General features: G+C 36.1%; 1 protein-coding gene across 2 annotated transcripts in view; it reads left to right on the top strand.

Annotated features, from left to right (window-relative positions):
- Positions 1 to 13,761, top strand: part of LOC118203820 (uncharacterized) — a 50,995-nt gene extending 37,234 nt beyond the window's left edge. For both annotated transcript variants that reach the window (XM_035376112.2, XM_085817886.1), the window contains one exon: positions 13,246 to 13,761. In XM_035376112.2, the coding sequence (XP_035232003.1) occupies positions 13,246 to 13,474 (229 nt within the window). In that variant the 3' untranslated portion in view covers positions 13,475 to 13,761. The remainder of the gene's footprint in view (positions 1 to 13,245) is intronic.
- The last annotated feature ends 5,454 nt before the right edge of the window (positions 13,762 to 19,215 follow it).

The raw sequence follows: 19,215 nt of genomic DNA, 5'->3' as shown, positions 1-19,215 counted from the left end.
CTGTTACAGACGTTTAAACACTTCTCGTCGAAGCGGAGCTCCAGAGCGCTGAATATAGTCTAGCCTCTGGTTTTGGGGCAGAGTCTGTAGGATATCAGCTGCGTTTGGCCTCAGAACAGCGGGGAGATAACAAGCCTAAGTTTCGGAATCCCAATCCATTTGCGTTATCCACTATAGAGAACTTAGTCTTTTTATACTTGTCAGAAGGTCTTTCCATTATACGTGGATAGTTTTAGAGAGGGTCTGGAACAAAGGTGTAGATTTAAAGGCATCAGAATTGTGTCCAGTTATGGGTTTCTGCAAACTGTCAACTTATTTGGCGACAGCAGCAGAACCTCTGTCATCGATTTGTTGTTCTACGTCATAAACTCTTTCTTTAGTTTCTCCACCTTTATTTTCAACAGCATCTTTTCTGCTTTCCGTCGCCTGGAACGTGTTCTCTAACGTGGCAGTAATTTATGTTTTCATTTCCTCTTTATCTACGTCAACCTTTTATCGAATAGATTTCATCGCCTCTTTAACAGATACTTGTCGCGTTTTCATCTCTTCTTTAAATGCAGCTAAGGCTGTCTACAGTTGCCTCAGTTTCTCATCCATAGCTCTTGTTACCGGCATTCAATCCCACTTCTGACACCAAACGTTTTTGCTTGCGTTCGGCTTCTTAATGGATTGAATAATGCACACAGAACCGATGATATCCTGATAAAATTCATAATAAAAAAAGAAACACTTTAAAGCTCTAGAACTTTCCTCAAAATTACTCGCACATCTCTCGTCTATATGACAGGCTGTAGTTATAAGAACGCGAAACACAACACAATGCAAAATACCTCTTGTCGTGAACATTGTGGGTTTAAGAGAAAATAATGAGCGGTTTGTTAAAATTTAGATCAGATGCAAGATCTTTTAATATATAGCATTTTAATACTATTTAGCACAGTGTAATAGGTTCATTTTACAATACGCAACATCCATAAAATGATCGTTACATCGTAGTTCGATCATCCATCTTTTTGAACAACAATCTCTCTCGTTGCCATTCCGTAACATAGAAACTTACCTCTCATGCAGTTTGATCGTGGCGCGACATTCTCCCCACCTTGAGTTTGGGGATACAAACTCAAAACAGTAACATCATGATAATACATGCATACAATTTTGAGATAACAATAACGTACATAATAATAATAGAAATATTTCAAAATATTAGAATGAAAATTGAAATCAATATTTTAGAGTTCAAACACAGAAAGTTCAAAAGTTTGTTTAGAAGTTTATAAATCCAGTCTTTTAACTGGTTTTATTTTTCGTTTTGAGCGAGACACGCGAACAGTTTCATTAGAGTCAGTATAAAGCTCAGGATTTTCAGCTGTCACTTCCGAAACCTTCTGAGGTTCCAATACGACTTGCTCGTAATTTGGTGTCAATTCCAAAGGGTACAGTCGTTGGATTGGTCTTAATATGTTTCCCTTTTCAGTTCGCAGTTTCACAAGTCTGATGATTCCATCTTTTCCTGGAAAGAGTTCCAGTACTCTCCCTAGCAGCCAATGGAGCCTTTTTTTATTATCTGTACCAATTAACACTATGTCACCTGCATGTATTTTATCTTCTCTTTTGTTAACTGAAGAACGAAGGAAACCCAGATACTCCCTTTTAAACCTTCGTTTTAGATTTTCACGAACCTTTTGAATATGTCTCCGTCTCAAAACAATAATAGTCTTTTCAATTTGATCCGAGTCAGGAAAATCATTTAATGGAATGTCCTGAAGAAACATTGAGGGGGTCAAGGTCTTCAGATCTTGTTCCTCGGATATGTAAGTTAATGGTCTGCTGTTCATGATAGATTCGCATTCACAGACGAGGACAGTCTGCAATTCCTCGTAAGACAAACAGGAGCGTCCAAGATTTTTTCTTAAAAGATCTTTCAAAATCCCAATTAAGCGTTCCCAGAAGCCTCCCCACCATGAAGAGGAGGATGGGTTAAACTTCCAACGAATTTCGTTGACTCTAAATTCACTTTCAATTGTAGTCCAATCTAATTGTTTCAGAGCGTTGTTTAGTCCTGTAAAATTAGTACCATTGTCTGAATACATTACAGAAATTCGTCCTCTTCTGGCTATAAACGTACACATAGCTTGGATGAAGTCATTGGTACTCAGTAAAGGTATTAGCTCAAGATGGACGGCTCTAAATACGGCGCAAATAAAAAGTACTATCCACACCTTTTGTTTAGATTTAGTCAACAGAGGTCCCGCTATATCTACACCCGATACTTGAAAAACTGCTGCTACTTCTGTTCGGTCTTTTGGAAGAAGCGGAAAAGGCACCTCAAGATGTTTTACCTTTTGCCTTCTACATGTTAAGCATTTTTTGATAACACTCCGGACAGTTCTTTTCCCTTTCACTATCCAAAATCTTTCCCGTAAAATAGTCAGTAGAGTTAATGTCCCAGCATGCTTGTTAGCAATATGTTCTTGGGCTATAAATCTTCTCACTGCCAGGTGTTTCGATGGTAGAATTATTGGAAAAATAAAATCTTTCGATTCTTCCTCATTTATCAATCGTAAAATTCCTTCTTCATCTTCAAATATTAGAAGACTTTTCAAATTTTTTCGTGTTTCTTTATTAGAGTAACATTCCTTTTGTATTACACGGAAAATAATTCTTTGTGCATTTAACAGTTCTTCATTTTGAAGTTCCTTACATTTTCTCAAGTCCTTGGCCTTTGGTTGAAAACGCAGTATCCAAGCCATAACCCTAATCATCTTTGAAAATCTAGAGAATCTTCTGGCTAACTGTAATGGAATTGACTCTGGCTCTGTGTTACTAGCAGAGACTTTCGTTTCTCTATCTCTACTTCTTTCTCGTTAATATTTACAGCTGACTTTGGCCACTGCTCCTTCGGATTCTTCAACCAGGCTGGCTCTTGCCACCACTTGCGTTTCTGAAGTTTCCTAGGTCCACAACCTCTTGATAAAATGTCTGCTGGATTCTGGTCAGTTGAAACATGGAACCAATCTTCCGGAGTTGTCAATTTTCTAATTTCATTTATTCTGTTTGTAACGAATACCGACCAATGTTCTCGACGAGTTATCCACACAAGAACTGTGGAAGAATCTGTCTAAAAGTAAGTTTCGACGTTGGGAAGTCTCAGAGCTTGCTTCACAGAACTAAACAGCTTAGCACCTATGGTAGCGGCCATTAATTCAAGACGTGGTATAGTAATAGTCTTCGTTGGAGTTATTCGTGATTTGGCTTGAAGTAATTGAACAGTCACAGAACCCATACTGGATTCACTTCTTAAGAAAATGCATGCTGCATAAGCTGTCTTACTGGCATCGAAAAAAGTATGGATACTTAAACTGGATTCCTTCATCACACCTAACCATTTTGGAATTTTTATATTTTTGAGGTATTTCAGTTGTTTTCCCCATTTTAAAAAATTCTTCTTTATTTCATCATTCACTTCATCATCCCATGATGCTTTGCTCTTCCAAGCGGCCTGCAGCAAAATCTTAGGCTGAATCAAAACAGGTGCAAGGAAACCTATGGGATCAAATACTCGACTAACTAGTGAAAGTATTTTCCTTTTAGTTACCTTTTCTCTTTCATCAAATTTCAAAAATTCGGTGTCTAATTCTAAGGTATCTAAAACTTTGTCCCAAATCAGTCCTAATGCCGGTGATGTTGTACTTTCTGAAAATGCAGGAATGCCAGAACTTTCCCATCCTCTGAGATCAAACATTCCTTCTTTCATTACATTAGTTGCAGATTTGATGAATATTTCTAGTTCGGCATTATTTTGTACACTAGTTACGCAGTTATCGACATAAAAACTATCTTATAATTTTTTAAGAAGCTCTTCAGAATATTTTTCTTTCCACGATTCTTTGGATAAATGATGGTCAATAACCGCCATCAGCAAAAATGGACTACAAGTAATGCCAAATACCACACAAGTGTGACGAAATGTCTTCACTCTACCATCATCACCATACCAAAGAAATCGTAAAAAATCTCGATCTCTTTCATTTAGAGATATCTGTAAAAAAGCTCTTCTGATGTCTGAAATCACACCAATTTCATGTAAGCGGAATCTTGCTAGAATAGAGGGAATAGTTTCAATCAAATTAATTCCAGTCTCTAAGCAATCATTTAGAGATGGCTGATTAGAAAGCTTTGCCGAAGCATCAAAAGCGAGTCTAATTTTCATGGAAGATAGTGAGGACGTTTCCTTAATGACTGGACGATGTGGGAGGTAATGAACAACGGGTGAAGACAACTCCTTTTGGGGAACTTCTTCAATATCTCCTTCCTGCAGCCATTCATTAAACACTTCATGATACTTTTCACGATATCCGATTTTTTCCAACTTCTTCGTAGTAGATTCGAGTCTTTTCAAAGATAGGTCATAATTGTCAGGTAAGACTGCATGCTCAATCTTACAAGGCATATCAACCTCGTATCTACCATTTTCTAATTGACGAACTGTTTCTTGGAAATGAACCATAATAGCTCTTCTAGACTCTTCTTTAATTTTTGTTCAACAGGATCTCGGATACCCAATAATTCTAAGTCCCAAAACGATGAAATAGGCAGGTCTTCTTGAGATAACAAAGAAACTACAGTCATATTTACATTGTGCTGATGTTCGGATTGAGGTACTTTTCCCATCAAAGTCCAACCCAATTTTGTTTCTATAGCCACTAAACATGTTCTTAGTTCTTCTCGTTTGCCAGTAAATAACTTCCCTGCAACGTCTGCCCCTAACATTACTTCAATAGGGCCTGGATTTCCTTGGGTATCAGTTAAGAGTATTCCTTTATTTCCTAATTCGCGAATCCGAGAACCGTATCTTATGCTTGAAATATCATTACAAATAACATCATGGTCTACAGCATCTAATTTACACGAATATTTACCATCAAGGCTACTCAAATAAATCTTGTAACATTTATGTCTATAAATTTCAGTTTTCGTTCCACCAAATAAAGAATGACTAAATTCTTCCTCCCATTGCAAATCAAAACCCATTTCTTCTGCGGTAGACTTTAAAACATAACTTTTTGAGCTACCCGTATCAATCATTAATCTAGCTTTTCGCCTTTTATTCTTACCCTCTATGTTTACAACTAGGGTCTAAAGGAAAACTTCATTCGTAGCATGCGAATGCAAAGAATCGATTGTTTTCTTTTTTTTCTCATCATTTTCCTGGTTATGCATTTTACTAGACTTATTACATTCAAGACTAGGACAAAAAAATTTAAAATGTCTTTTTAAACAGATCTGACACTTAACATTTGATCGACATTGGTTACTGAGGTGACCTTTAACCAAGCATATTCTGCATAAACCTTTCTTTTTTACCGCAGACATTTTTTCATCTAACGGAATATAAAACGCCTTTTTACAATTACGCGTTTCATGATCTTTGAAACAAAACGAACAAGAAGGTATTGATTGCTTCATGATTCATCAAATCCGACGCGGAAGGAATATTTTGGCTAGTTGCCAAGTGCTTACTATCAGACTTAGAAAAAATATCCGCTCTGCTTAATTTTATTTTTTCTTCTGACTGAACTTCGCTTTTCAGAAATTCAATTATTGCATCAAGACTCGAAATGTTTCGTTCAGATTCAGTAATTTTTCGTTGTCTTTCAAATGATCGCAATACATGAATAGGAATAGCACTTTCTACAAGAGGGTATAAAATTGTTCCACACTGATTAGTTGTCACACCGAGACTGCTCAGGGCTCTAAGTTGTGTTGAAAGTTTGTTATACAAACTACTCAAAGAATCCTGCTTCTTTTTCACTGCATTATTCAAAACAAGTTTTATTAACTCTCGAACATAAAAACCAATTAACAGTCCTTTACGGCCATATCTCTCAGTGAGGCTTTCTATAGCCAAAGGATAATTTTCATTCGTCACAGGAAAAGATTCTAGAATATCTCTCGCTTCTGATTTAATCTTTGTTGACTGTATCAAATAATGGAATTTGTCTGCATTCGTTAAGTTATTATTTTCATGTATGTTTTTAAACTGATTCCAAAACGTAAGCCAATTTTTTAAATCACCTGCGAACTTATAAAGTTCTACTTTCGGTAGGCGTTGGCACAAAGTTTTACATGTATTTTCATCAGTAACTAATTTCTGACTACTCTCTGACGATGTATTTTGGATTTCGTTTAATTTACTCTTAATATTATCGAGAAATCGTTCCGATTTTAACTCTATCCTAACAGCCTTTTCTCGATAGTCCTCTGTTATTTCAAATTCTGTTTCGAATTCTTTATCATCAGTTATAGTATCTAAATAAGCACTGTGCGTCAATTCTAAAGTTTCTGCCTTTTTCTTGAACAAATAAAAACACATTTCTGCTTCTTCATAATCAACATTATCATCATTTAAAAGTTCATCTAGTCTTTTACATGCTTTAGTAAAAGCTGAACGTTGCGCAGTTTTGTTTCTTTTCATCACTTCCATTTTGTCTTAAGTTTAAAATATTCAGATAAAAATTAGGCAAGAATAGTATTTTAAACTCCAATAAAACAATAATCAATAATTTCAAAACGGAAGTATAAAGTAATCAACTTACCATATCTATTCTTTCATCCAACATGTTTCCTACAAACACGCCCACCCGGGGACGCCAGAAATGTCGGGAACATTGTGGGTTTAAGAGAAAATAATGAGCGGTTTGTTAAAATTTAGATCAGATGAAAGATCTTTTAATATATAGCATTTTAATACTATTTAGCACAGTGTAATAGGTTCATTTTACAATACGCAACATCCATAAAATGATCGTTACAAAGCAGTTCGATCATCCATCTTTTTGAACAACAATCTCTCTCGTTGCCATTCCGTATCAGAGAAACTTACCTCTCATGCAGTTTGATCGTGGCGCGACACCTCTAAAGAATGAATCCTGTTCTCTCAATATTCTGAAGTCAACTCTGAACTAAAAACTGAGAACTGATACTCTTTGCAGGCTATGTAGCTTAACTCCGGCCACCGAAAAATATCTAGTACCTTCTATTTCTCGAAATTATTTGAAAGGCACATAGAAGGGCCGGATATGATATAAGAATCAATTACAGTTATTCAATTACAATGCCAATTACAGTTATTCAATTGCAATGCCAATTACAGTTATACAAGTACCGGACCAAAATGTCGGCAATTTTGGTGATTTTTGCGATTTCTTGCCAAGTTTGGCGCTAAAAATTAGTCCCCAAAGGCAGCTTGGTGATACCTCACCATTTAGCGAGACAGAGATTTATCTGAATGTTCAACAGACTTGTCCTTCTAACCTTATTTTTTCGGTAGAGCTTCGCGTTTTCGAGCATTTCGTATTACATTATGCAAAAGATGCTACACTTCCCTTCGTAATTTCACTAAAATTATTTTCATATATACAAAATTTGTAAACTATTCTAAAATGGGAAACTTTTAAACAAAATATTTATTCATAAGCAAACTAAAGTTAGTCTTAACAAGTCATAGCAAAGAAAAGTTACAGGAATATTTCGTAGGTGAAACACTGATGAAAAGTACTTTTCAGGGTAATATAACATGTCACTCAGTTAGAACTATACCCATCCTCAACTGTTATGCAGCAATCACAGCACTATTCTACGTTTACGACCGTATGGCCTAAGATTTCCAAAGGCAGATGTTGTCGTTTTCCTTAATAGTATGAATTAGGTCTTGTTTCTCTTGTTTTCCCGAAAAAGAATGCGAGCTACAGTTTATATCATTATAAATTCCTCTATTGTTCTGATAGAATAGAGTGTATACATAATCATCTGATGAGCGTGACATTATCATCACTCATAAAAAGAAATGCTTCTCTAGAGGCACTACAGAAAAAGACAAGATGGCGTTTCAATAAGTTCTTTGCAAAAAAGGCGAACCGCCATGATCCAGCACATACAGCTCAGCATGTCCAAAAGCCATTATGTCACCATCAAGCGATTAACCGAACACTGCCAAAACAACATCCTTCTTGTCTAGTTTTCATCTGGTTCCCATTATCTCTTTCATCCAGAATAATATTGCATACCATATCGACGCTGACTAAATCATTCATATCAAACAATTTCGTGTAACTAACACGATTATGCTTTTTAAGCACAGATAAGCCTTTCAAGGTATACCTTTCATAACACAGCACATATCACTGGCTTTTCAATACGTAGCTTTATACAGAGTGATTCGCTACCAGACCGACAAACTTACAGGATGTGTAGGGGGTACAGAGACGACTCGGAATCACATAGGAATGCAGAGCCTAAAATGCTGTAGTTGCAAGCTGTGTTGAAAAGAAATAGAAACAGCTACACATTAATTTAACAGGAAACATTTTATTGAAAGGTTGTACTGGAAGAGGTGTTCGAAATTACGACCAGAAGTCATCTGGCAGGCCTGACAGCAGCGCTGCATGGATTCCTTATATTCTGGAAGATTCCTGGCATGTCACGTATCCTCCCTACAGCTACAGACATTCGAGCGATGACGTCTTCAATTGAAAGAACGGGCGTCTCCTACATGTGGCCTCAGAAGAAGAAGTCCATGCGTGATAGGTTCGCTGATCTGGCAGTCCAATGAACCGGGCCACTACGACCTATCCATCACTGTCCAAAGGTAATGTTGAGATGTCGCCCTCCGGAGTGGATAATCATCAGGCTCTAATAACTGGACACTATGAAGATGGTATGTGCTCATTTGGGTTTGCTGCGAGTATCCTCCAGACAATAGATTGAGATAAACCCACTTGTTCAACTATGGCTCGAGTACTCATATTTAGAGAGTCTTCTGCCAGACCTAAGATCGCCTCCTCATTGCCAAGTGTCCCCGTCGTTCGCTGTCGATTCCTTGTAGCTTTCGTTAACAACCAGTCTCACGTAACCTTCTGATCACACTTGCGAAGATCGTGTGATGTAAAGCACGTCAGTTCGAGTAACGTTCCTGGTACAACCACCGAGCGGTATTGGCTCAGCGGTTTCTTACAAACTTTTCAAACAAACTTTTCAATATCTTACAAACAAACTTTGTTTACAAACAAACAAACTTTGAACAAACTTTGAAACAAACTTACAAACAAACTTTGAAACAAAACTTTTCAATATCTTACAAACAGTGAAATAAGCAAAAAATGACATAAAAGCAACTCAAAAAACATTAAATTCCGCGCAGAATTTTACTCTGCAGAACAACTTTATCAAAAAAAAAAATCAATAAAAATGTATTATATATATATAAATGACAATGAAATATGCCAATCTCTTAAAAACAGTTACATAAGAAATACGATGAAAAATTGTTGCCAAACCCATATTTTTCTAAAAGAATGAAACTATTCAAAATGATGCGATTTCATCAAAAATCTATCAGCAACAATAATAAAGGAAAATCATTGTTGCTAAAATCACATTTTTAAAGATGTGAGATGTGAGAAGAGAACTCCGGAGCTTCATTAATTTTGGTTTTTTTTTTAAATACAAAATATTATCATTTTTCCAAAATTCTTTTTGTAGAAGCAGTCGCAAGGATGAAAGTTTAACGTGTCCAAAAATCAAAGAAAAATAAGGTATACATTTTTTAAAATAAACTTTTTTAGAAAAAATCCCGTTGAAAAGATGTTAAGTTCCCTTTGTTAAATAAATTCGTATTTAATCGATTTATTGAAACACGAAATTTATTTTATGTTCGTAAAATAGCTAAGTGCCCACGTTTCATGACGATGTGAAAATAGAGTGTGTAGAGTAAAATCTCGCTTTCCTATAGCCCGTTATGTCTCAAATTGACGCGATTTCGTCACAAAACATAAAATAAAAAAATTTCTAATTCGAATTTCGAAAAAATCGCTTCGAGGTGCACTGGCCGTGGGTCTATTAGCTTACGCGCAGCGCGAACAAAAGGCACACACAGGCAGACTCTTTCTTTTATTATATGTAGAGATTAGATATAGTTTTTATTTCACACGTAGGGAAGCTATGAATGCTATTTAAGTAAGTATAAAATGCATGATCTCTGTAATTAAAGCTGTCTATACGCCTTACGCATTATTTTGGGTATGAATATGGCCAAAAACAGATCTAGGCGCTGCTCAGGCAACTGAACATCGATGCCTTTCCGCATAACAGTAATCTAAAGACGAGGTAGCATATTCTTACATTTGTATGAGTCTAGTAGTAAAAAGGATTAGTTTCCAGTATGAAGTAGCGAAACATAAATTACTTTTAAGACACAAAAAGCGTTTGCAGCACTAAATCCGAAAACAGGGCAATTTGTCACAATGATTCGTTTCCCTTCCTGTAATCACTTGCAGTCTTTTAGTGAGACAACGAATATTGTCCATTAAATAATCACGAACCGGAGAATAGCGAAGATTTAATTTCCACCATTATAAAAATTTCCATTGCTTCATATAATTTCATGATAGGAGCTTAGCAATTATTTTGACATTGGGAATTAAGCAAAAGAAAATCTGAATTATTCGAATCCAGAAACGGCAGTTACTGTAAAATGATTTCCAATTATTTTGATTCAAACTTCGCATCAAGTAAGTGGAACTTTGGACTTGGCATCCCAATAAATTGAATATTGTTTCTTCTCTCGCATCGCGTCAATGAATTATAAAAAATAAGCTGGAAGGAATAGCAAAGAAACAGGGAAAGAAGAATTGTTCTTTATGACAGAAACTAATCTGGCAAATACATCTAACGTATAGTCAGCTACTAAGCAAAGAGCTAATTGGTAATTTCCATTAAGCAGCTAAATTGCTTTGGTAACCACAACCAGAATTGGAGAAAACGGTTCGCACCTCTTAATGGAGGAGGAATCACCGAGAAGCATTATGGCTAAAAAGAGGAGAATGTTTTAGAATTTTGAGAAATTATTAGCCAGTGAATAAATTTAGAAAAATCACCGACTGGATAAATTTTTTGACCTTGCCAACTTTTTATTTAACAAAATATACGAAGATAATCAACCAAATACAATGATTGTAGTAAAGAATTACAAATGTAAATAAAATTATAAAAAAAATTCAGTAAATTCGTTTGGGAGAATGAAAATACAAACAAAGTGATACATAAAATATTACTTAAGTAAGATACGTTTTTTTTTTCATTTTTAAGTAAGATAAGTTTTTTCAAGATAAGTGTTTTCATAAATGTATTTCATACATTTCATAACACACTTTCTTCCTTCAGCCTTACAGTGATAATTCTTGAAATTGTTCGAAGATAGGGTCTTTTTTAAGGCTCGTACTGAATCCAGTGTATCACATTCGTACATAATGTGCAGGGCGTCTTCTGTATGAAAACCACATGAACGTAAGTCCGAGGAATCTTAATTGCTTGAGGAGTGCCAACTTCGATTCCTTGCTTAGACACAGCATTGCAATTATCATTGACGTGGTCTTCCACTGAGTAGTGTTGTGTCGCGAACTTTAATTGCGCTTATGTTATTTAATCAATTATTATTTAGTTATTCTATTTAAAATGACTTGTAAAGAGCGTAGTGGATAGACATATTTTTAACAGTTAAAATCATTAGCTATTTATATTTCAATGGTTCAAGTTTTCTAAAAGAGATAGAAAGCTTTTCCTTTTCGAACACCTGGATATTGGCATCGCCAATGTTCTATAGGTGTAGTAAATAATGTAGCAAGTGAATTTAATCTTTATGCTACATGTGCCAATAAGTAATATTCTGATATATTACACTTAAAGATAAATTTACAATATTACACTTCAAGATAAATTTCTTTTGTAAGGATATCTTAGTAGATGGACTTGAACACGAAGAGGCCTATTGGTTCCACTTGTAATCATCCAAAATAGCTGTTCTCCTTCAAGTCAACACAACAGTACCTTACCAGAAGAATATGAGTGTTAAGAGATACAGTAAATATAGTTTACATTACAGAATTTATCAGCTGGTCATAAAATGAGACACATAAACTTCTGACAGACCTAAGATCGCCTCCTCATTGCCAGGTGTCCCCGTCGTTCGCTGTCGATTCCTTGTAGCTTTCATTAACAACCAGTCTCACGTAACCTTCTGATCACACTTGCGAAGATCGTGTAATGTAAAGCACGTCAGTTCGAGTAACGTTCCTGGTTCAACCGCCGAGCGGCATTGGCCGTTACAATCCGCAGATCCATACACGATCAGTATGTCGACCAGTTCATCGTTTAAATACGCGTTTATCTACTACCTCGAAAAGCGGATAGCGAAGTACGGCTTTCAGCAGGATCGCTGTTTAGGCAACCTTCCGTTCAGCGCCATCTACCGCAAGACTGCCGGAAGGAATTCTTCTGGAGCGCAAGCAATTCCATGCAGCGCCGCTGTCAGGCCTGCCTAACGGCTTCCGGTTGTAATTTCGAACATCTGTTGTAGTACAACCTTTCAATAAAATATTTTCTGTCCCGTTTAACGTATTGCTGTTTTTGTTCTTTCTCTCTGCTCCTTTGCACCATAGCTCGCAACTACGGCATATGCGACCCTCCAATCCTATGTAATTCCGAATCGTCTCTGTACCCCCTACAACCTTGAAAGTTTGTCGGTCTGGAAGTAAATCAACCTGCGTAGTTCAAAGGCCAAACTGTCAAACCAATTTGGAAGGATATCCTGGTTCCTATGCTGTAACACAGCCGACTTCCAAGTCGGCTAGCTCCATATTATCGATTTCGCGTAACAGTGTTGGGAAAAATTATCGGTTTTCTTGGTTTCGGTAGACGTTTTTGGTCGACAGAAAAACTTTCCTATAATTTATAACTATAATATTAATCATCGTACTCATAGATTAGTAGTAACAAAGTTTATTTCATAGATTATGTATTAGTAATGTGAATTAATTCTAATTTATTCTTAAAACGGAAACAGTTTAATTTATTTTTCTAAGGCATTCTGCATTTCTGTTTGGAAATTATATAACAAGTACTATCGTTGTTTCTCAATAGCTGATTGACGTTTTTGCACATTTGTATTTATATTACACAGTTATAAGAAGAAAAAAAAATATTTATTGTTATGAAGAACAATAATTAATAATGATAAGCATCCTTTTTGTATTATTTGAAAATTATTGTAGTTTCTCGCAGAAAGATTTATTGAATATACTCTATATTACTACCAATACAATCTTAGAACTAGAATAGATATGTTTTTCCAGTTTGATCTCAGTTTTTATTTGTGGCAATAAAATCTCATTTTCTTTCAATTCTTAGAAACCCAACTTACTTCATTTCCTGTGCCGCCGATTATGCAACTCTACAGTGCTCCAGCCTTGCCCGAAATGTTACTGTAGAAATTGCCCGTGAACTTGTCTACGCACATTCTGCCTGTGCTGAGAGAGCCTGGCAAGAACTCTCGCCTGTCATACCCAATCTGGATTTGGAAGAATCTCTTAAACTTTCACTGATGAGTACTTTAGAAGGTTTATATCATCGTAACTAAAGAAAAGAATGACTGCTTTCAATGTAATAACTTCAGTAAACTGTGTAACGAAATGCTTGTCTACGCACATTCTGTCTGTGCTGAGAGAGCCTGGCAAGAACTCTCGCCTGTCATACCCAATCTGGATTTGGAAGAATCTCTTAAACTTTCACTGCTAAGTACTTTAGAAGGTTTATATCATCGTAACTAAAGAAAAGAATGACTGCTTTCAATGTAATAACTTCAGTAACCTGTGTAACGAAATGCTAATTTGGAAATTTTAATAAAGTGCTCATTTCGGAATGTTATTTTGGAGCTATGTGTAAATGTTTCAATATTAAATATAAAAGTTTATTTTCTTGATTGTAAATATGCGTTCCTTCTAAATATCTAAATAATTAACATACAAACGGATAAGCTGACAAAGAAAACAAATGGTTTGTCTTGCATCCTTTCAGTTTCCTGATGAGAGAAAAATCAAGTTTAGGTGTCAAAGACAGAACATACTATTTTCTTTGAAAATCAACCTTCGGAAAATGTGGAACATTAATGTGGAACTAAATAAAAGAATAAACCAATTGCTTCCAAATGAAAAACATAATGTACCTGGAGTCCAACGTCCCATCCTAAGGTAATTCGTTATTATTTCAGGTACTGTAGTTAAAAAAGCAGCACACATTTCAAATACATGCAGTATATGAATGTTACTTGCATTTTAAGGGTTTCTGGTATCTTTTAAATGATTTTCTATATTTAAGAACTTTCGTCCATTTTTATGAGTATATGATTAACTTTCTTTCAGACTGATTTTAGGCTGATTTTTTCCCTGGAAAATTTAAATATTTTACTCTATTGGGCAATTTTTTTTGCTCTTGTCGAAGAGGAGCCTTATACCTGTTCGCTCTCTAAATCGATTGAGTTTCAATTAAAATCTACGCAAAACAAAAGGTTATCTATTTTCCCCTTTTTCCTTTCATTGTCAATTATTTGCTCCTGGTTTTATTTTGTTTATTAGCGTCCTTATTCTGATGATCCAAGTTGCTCTACACCTGCTGCCTTGGTATATTTTCAAGACAATACAGATAGGCGAAATTTACGTTGTATGTTTTGTGAGAAATCCCATAATTCTACCAAATGTTTTTCTGCTCGCAAAATGTCTTTAGGAGGTAAAAGAAAGCTTTTGGTTCAAACGCGCGCCTGTTTTCGCTGCCTACGAGATGGACATAGTTCACGGGCATGCAAAAATGAAGTAAAATGTTTTACTTGTGATAAATTTTACTATACCATTATGTGCTCTAATAGCAAATCTGCAAAGCCTAATGAAACTGAAAGTACAGTTATTTCAAGTAATGTATTGTCTAATCAGTCAACTTTTAATAAAAATGTTTAGTTGCAAACACTTGTTTTAATAACAGTATTCGAAGGCAGACAAGTTCGTTCGATTTTGGACAGTGGTTCACAAAAATCTTATCTTTCAAAAAGCGTCATCACGTTTTAGCATCTCCGTCCCAAATCGAAACAAACCATTAAACCATTATACACGGTTTGTTTGAGGGGAGAGAGACAAGTCCTCATTCCCATTTAGTGTTTGATGTTAGTTTAAGAAATTATGAGGGCACGTATGACCATAACTTTGAAATAGTTTCTCAAACCAAAATACGTGGATCTGTTCCAAAAGTATTTTATCACAATGCCTAAAAGAATTAAAAGAAAGAAGTATTACCTTACCTGATTTGCTAGCTAAAGAATATGGCACTGAATTGCTTTTAGGAGTAGATGCCATCGGGGACATTATTACTGGAAGATCTCCGAAACTGAACTCGGGAACTGTAGTTAAGACTAAATTCGGATACACTGTGATTGGTAAAGTAAACAGCTTATCTAAAGAACCTATTTCAGCTACTATTCCAACATTACTAGAAAATTGTGCTAATCTTAGTGTAACCGAAATCTGGAATTTAGATGCCATTGGCATAATGCCTTTGGTGCCTTTCTACAGACTGCTCACTCTCACACCGTTAAGCAATTTAAAGAGAATTTAAATGTTGTTCCTGATGCGCGGTATGAATTGCCACTACCCTTTAAATCTGAAATTCTGTTACCTAACAATATGACCTTTAAAAGGCTCTACAACCTTTAAAAGGCACCAAAGAATGTGTCAGCGAATTACTGAGAAAAAACATTTAGATGACTATAATGTAATTTTTAATCAATGGAAAGACCTAAAAATAATAGAAAAGGTACCTGAAACAGAAATTGATAATGAGTGATTATTTGCCCCATAGACCTGTTATAAAGCGTACTAGCCAGACAATGAAGGTAAGGCCGGTGTTTGACGCTTCAGCCCGAAAGAGAAATGAACCGTTCCTATATGATTGTTTAAATAAAGGGCCAAACTTAATTGAACTCATACATGATATAATTGGATACCTGGCTCTCACCCAGGAGGCCCGGATTCGATTCCCGGCGTGGGGGCTGTTTGGTAATGACTAACAGACGCCGTTGTGTGTTGTCCGATTTTACCTGGCAATTTCAAGCAAAATACCCGAACTACCGTAATTCTAAATACCAAAACATGATATAATTGACAGGTTTAAACTGTATGCAATTGGTTTATCATCGGACATTGAGAAAGCGTTCCTTCAGCTGAATATTATTATCATAGAACACAGAGATTATTTGAAGTTTTATCTTCCAACTCTTGAAGAATCTATGATCTACAGACACCACAGAGTAGTCTTCGGCGTTTGTTCATCTCCATTCCAACTCTCAGCATCGATAGAGAGAGCACCTTTTGGATAATTCACCTGCCGAGTTTGAAGATGTGACCCAACGATTTTGACGATGTGAATTTTCAATCCATCCATCATTCGATTAGTCATGAATACTGCGGTTTGTGAAAAACGCAAAAAGTAAACCTGCATTTCGAGAAACTGGACATTTAACTGTTCATGAGATGGAATATGCCAAAGAAACTCTTGTATAAATTGTACCAAATAATCATTTCTCCTACGCCGACTCTATTCCTAATGTGAGTGTCATTTCAGACAGAGGGGGTATAAAAAGGGTGAAAACTCGCATTACAGAGCGATTGGACGACCCTGAATTTATTTGTCCAATTGTTTTACCAGACCTGTGCATTTTCGCACAGCGTCTGATCGAATATTATCATTTAAAAATTGTCACGCTGGAACACAAATATTACTTGGAATATTAAGGGAGCGATTTTGGATAGTGAGGGACAGAAGAGCAGTCAGGAAAGTCGTAAAAAATGTCTAAGATGCAGTCGATACAAGGCCAAGTCTCCCGGTTGCGAGGCAGTATCCCTACCAGGAGATCGTGTCAATAACGCTACGGTTTTCGACAGAAGCGTAGCTAGGGTTTTCAGCGCTCGGGGGCAACTGAAGATTTTGCGCCCCTTTCCGTGTGCCACGAATGGAAAACACTTCATTTAAAATTTCATACCATTAATTTGGCGCCCCATAGATGCTGCACCCGGGGACAGAAATCCCTCCTTGCCCCACCCTAGCTACGCCACTGGTTTTCGAGGTGGATGGAGTTGATTTGGTAGGATCCTTGTATGTGAAGGAAGGTGAAAACGTTTGGATTGTTTTGTTCACGTGTGCAATATATAGAGCCTTTCATTTGGAACTGACTTCCTCATTGTCTACTTGACACACTCTTGTTGTCATTAAGGCGATTCGTAAACAGAAGAGGGAGGCCGAGAATAATTTATTACGACAACGGGAACCAATTTTAGAGGAGCGCAAAGAGAACTTAGTAACATCGATTGGGAAAAAAACGTTCGAGGCAAACGGCTGTACAACGATTAATATGGAAGTTTAATCCTCCCACAGCCGCTTGGTGGGGTGGTTGGTAGGAAAGGTTAGTTCGTGTAGTAAACGAACTGTTGAGGACACTCGGTAACGCGGTTCTTATGGCGTGAACCAAATTCACTATATTTCACTATATTATAATAAGCGGTTTATAATCTGCTTATTATAATATAGTGAAATATAGTGAAGCGGGTTATAAACCGCTTATTATAAATTCCCTTCTATCGTCTAGTTAAGGCTGTGAGATGCATACTGCCAAACTTAGTTTCTTCTCTTTTATATGATCAAAAATACGTTTTATGATATTTTCATATGTACCTAAAGCAAGTAAAATTTCAGCTAGGCAAAATTTTGTAATTGCCCAATTATTTATTTGTATTGCTTAATTTTTCAAATAATACGAGGGAGCAATAATGAAACATTCTCTCACAATTTATGTGTCAGTAAGTAATTTTGTACATTTAATAAATACAGTGTGGTTATAATTAAAGTGACCCTGTTTAGACCCCTGTAGAACCCGTTCTCCCTACCGGATTATGATGGAACTTGGTGTTATATGGACTATGGGGAAAAGATTTCTGCAATAAAAGTAGTTCAAATTTTGACTATCAGATGCCAGTTTTCAAAAATGCCTTATGAAAATTATTCAAACCTATAATGAGACTTGCAGCCGGAGCCAGAAAATCATTCTGCGTACCTTTGTCATGTCCTTAAAGAAGAAAGATCGAGCTTTACTGGTAAAACTGTTTTATCAGACCACTGTCTTCAAGCAAGATGGAGCAACTTCCCACATTGGGTGCCAAGTCAAAAAACTGCTTCGTGCTAACTTTGGCGAGAATCGTGCAATATCCAGAGCTTTTCCGGAAGCCTGGCCTCCTTGTTCGCCCGACTTAAATCTCTGTGATTTCTGGTTGTAGGGATTCCTGAAAGGTCATATTTACGGAGGAGTAATTATGACTTTACCAGAGTTGAAAGCCAGAATTACATGCCATCATGCTGAAATCCCTCGAGAATTACTTCGCGCTACCACTGAACCCGCTATAATGCGCTTTCAACACGTAGTTGATGTCAATGGAGCACAAATTGAGCACATTCTGTAATTGAATAAACTTTAATGATTCCGACAGATATTTTGTCCTTCTTTAAGCTCCACAACTCCCCCTGGTGGTCAAAGTTTGAACTATTTTTATTGCAGAAATCCTTTACCGATGGTCTATATAACATATGTACCAAAGTTTCATCAAAATTCAATAGGTAGAACAGGTTCTAAAGTGGTCTGAATAGGGTCACTTTAATTATAACCACCCTATAAATAAAAACTTTCATATGGTGCTCTTGTCACCGCTGTATCTTGCGAAATTACCCTCGACGATTCTTTGCTGTTATTACAAAGATGAGCTCTTGATTGAAGAAAATTACTTTTTCACTTTTTAGTAAGAGTCTGAAAAGAAAAGTGTCACATAATAGTTTGCGTTTCCTAGCATAATGATGATCAATGATTATGTTTTTAATATCACACTTTTCTTGATAAAGCAAATAAATTGTTGAATCAAGTTAACTTTTCATAACTAAATATTACTCTTCCCACTTGTCTTGAAACAATCCGTTTTCATTAGCTAGTTGCTGTTTAACATTAACATTGTTTAACTAGCATTTTTAAAACGTTATAGGCAGTAAAGTTCTACAAATGTAAGCTTGAAATTAAAATAATTTGCAGCTCAGGAAAATAAATTGCTTCGCGTACGCGTTGGATGGTTTTTCCAATACCACCATGAGATGCCAAAGGCGAATCGGTCAACTCCTGAAGTAAATTTAATCTAATAGCTAATTTAATTTAATAGCTGGGATAACAGGTCGAAATTCGTTGTTGGAATTCGTAGTTTTTGTATAAAATAATAGACGATCTATTAGTTCGTAATGGGCCGC

Source organism: Stegodyphus dumicola, chromosome 6 (assembly GCF_044657685.1).
Source record: "Stegodyphus dumicola isolate Sdum_Otavi_A_Nest chromosome 6, ASM4465768v1".
Lineage (NCBI taxonomy): Eukaryota > Metazoa > Arthropoda > Arachnida > Araneae > Eresidae > Stegodyphus > Stegodyphus dumicola.
Note: the sequence above shows the minus strand (reverse complement) of the source record. Positions and strands in the feature narration are given on the sequence as shown.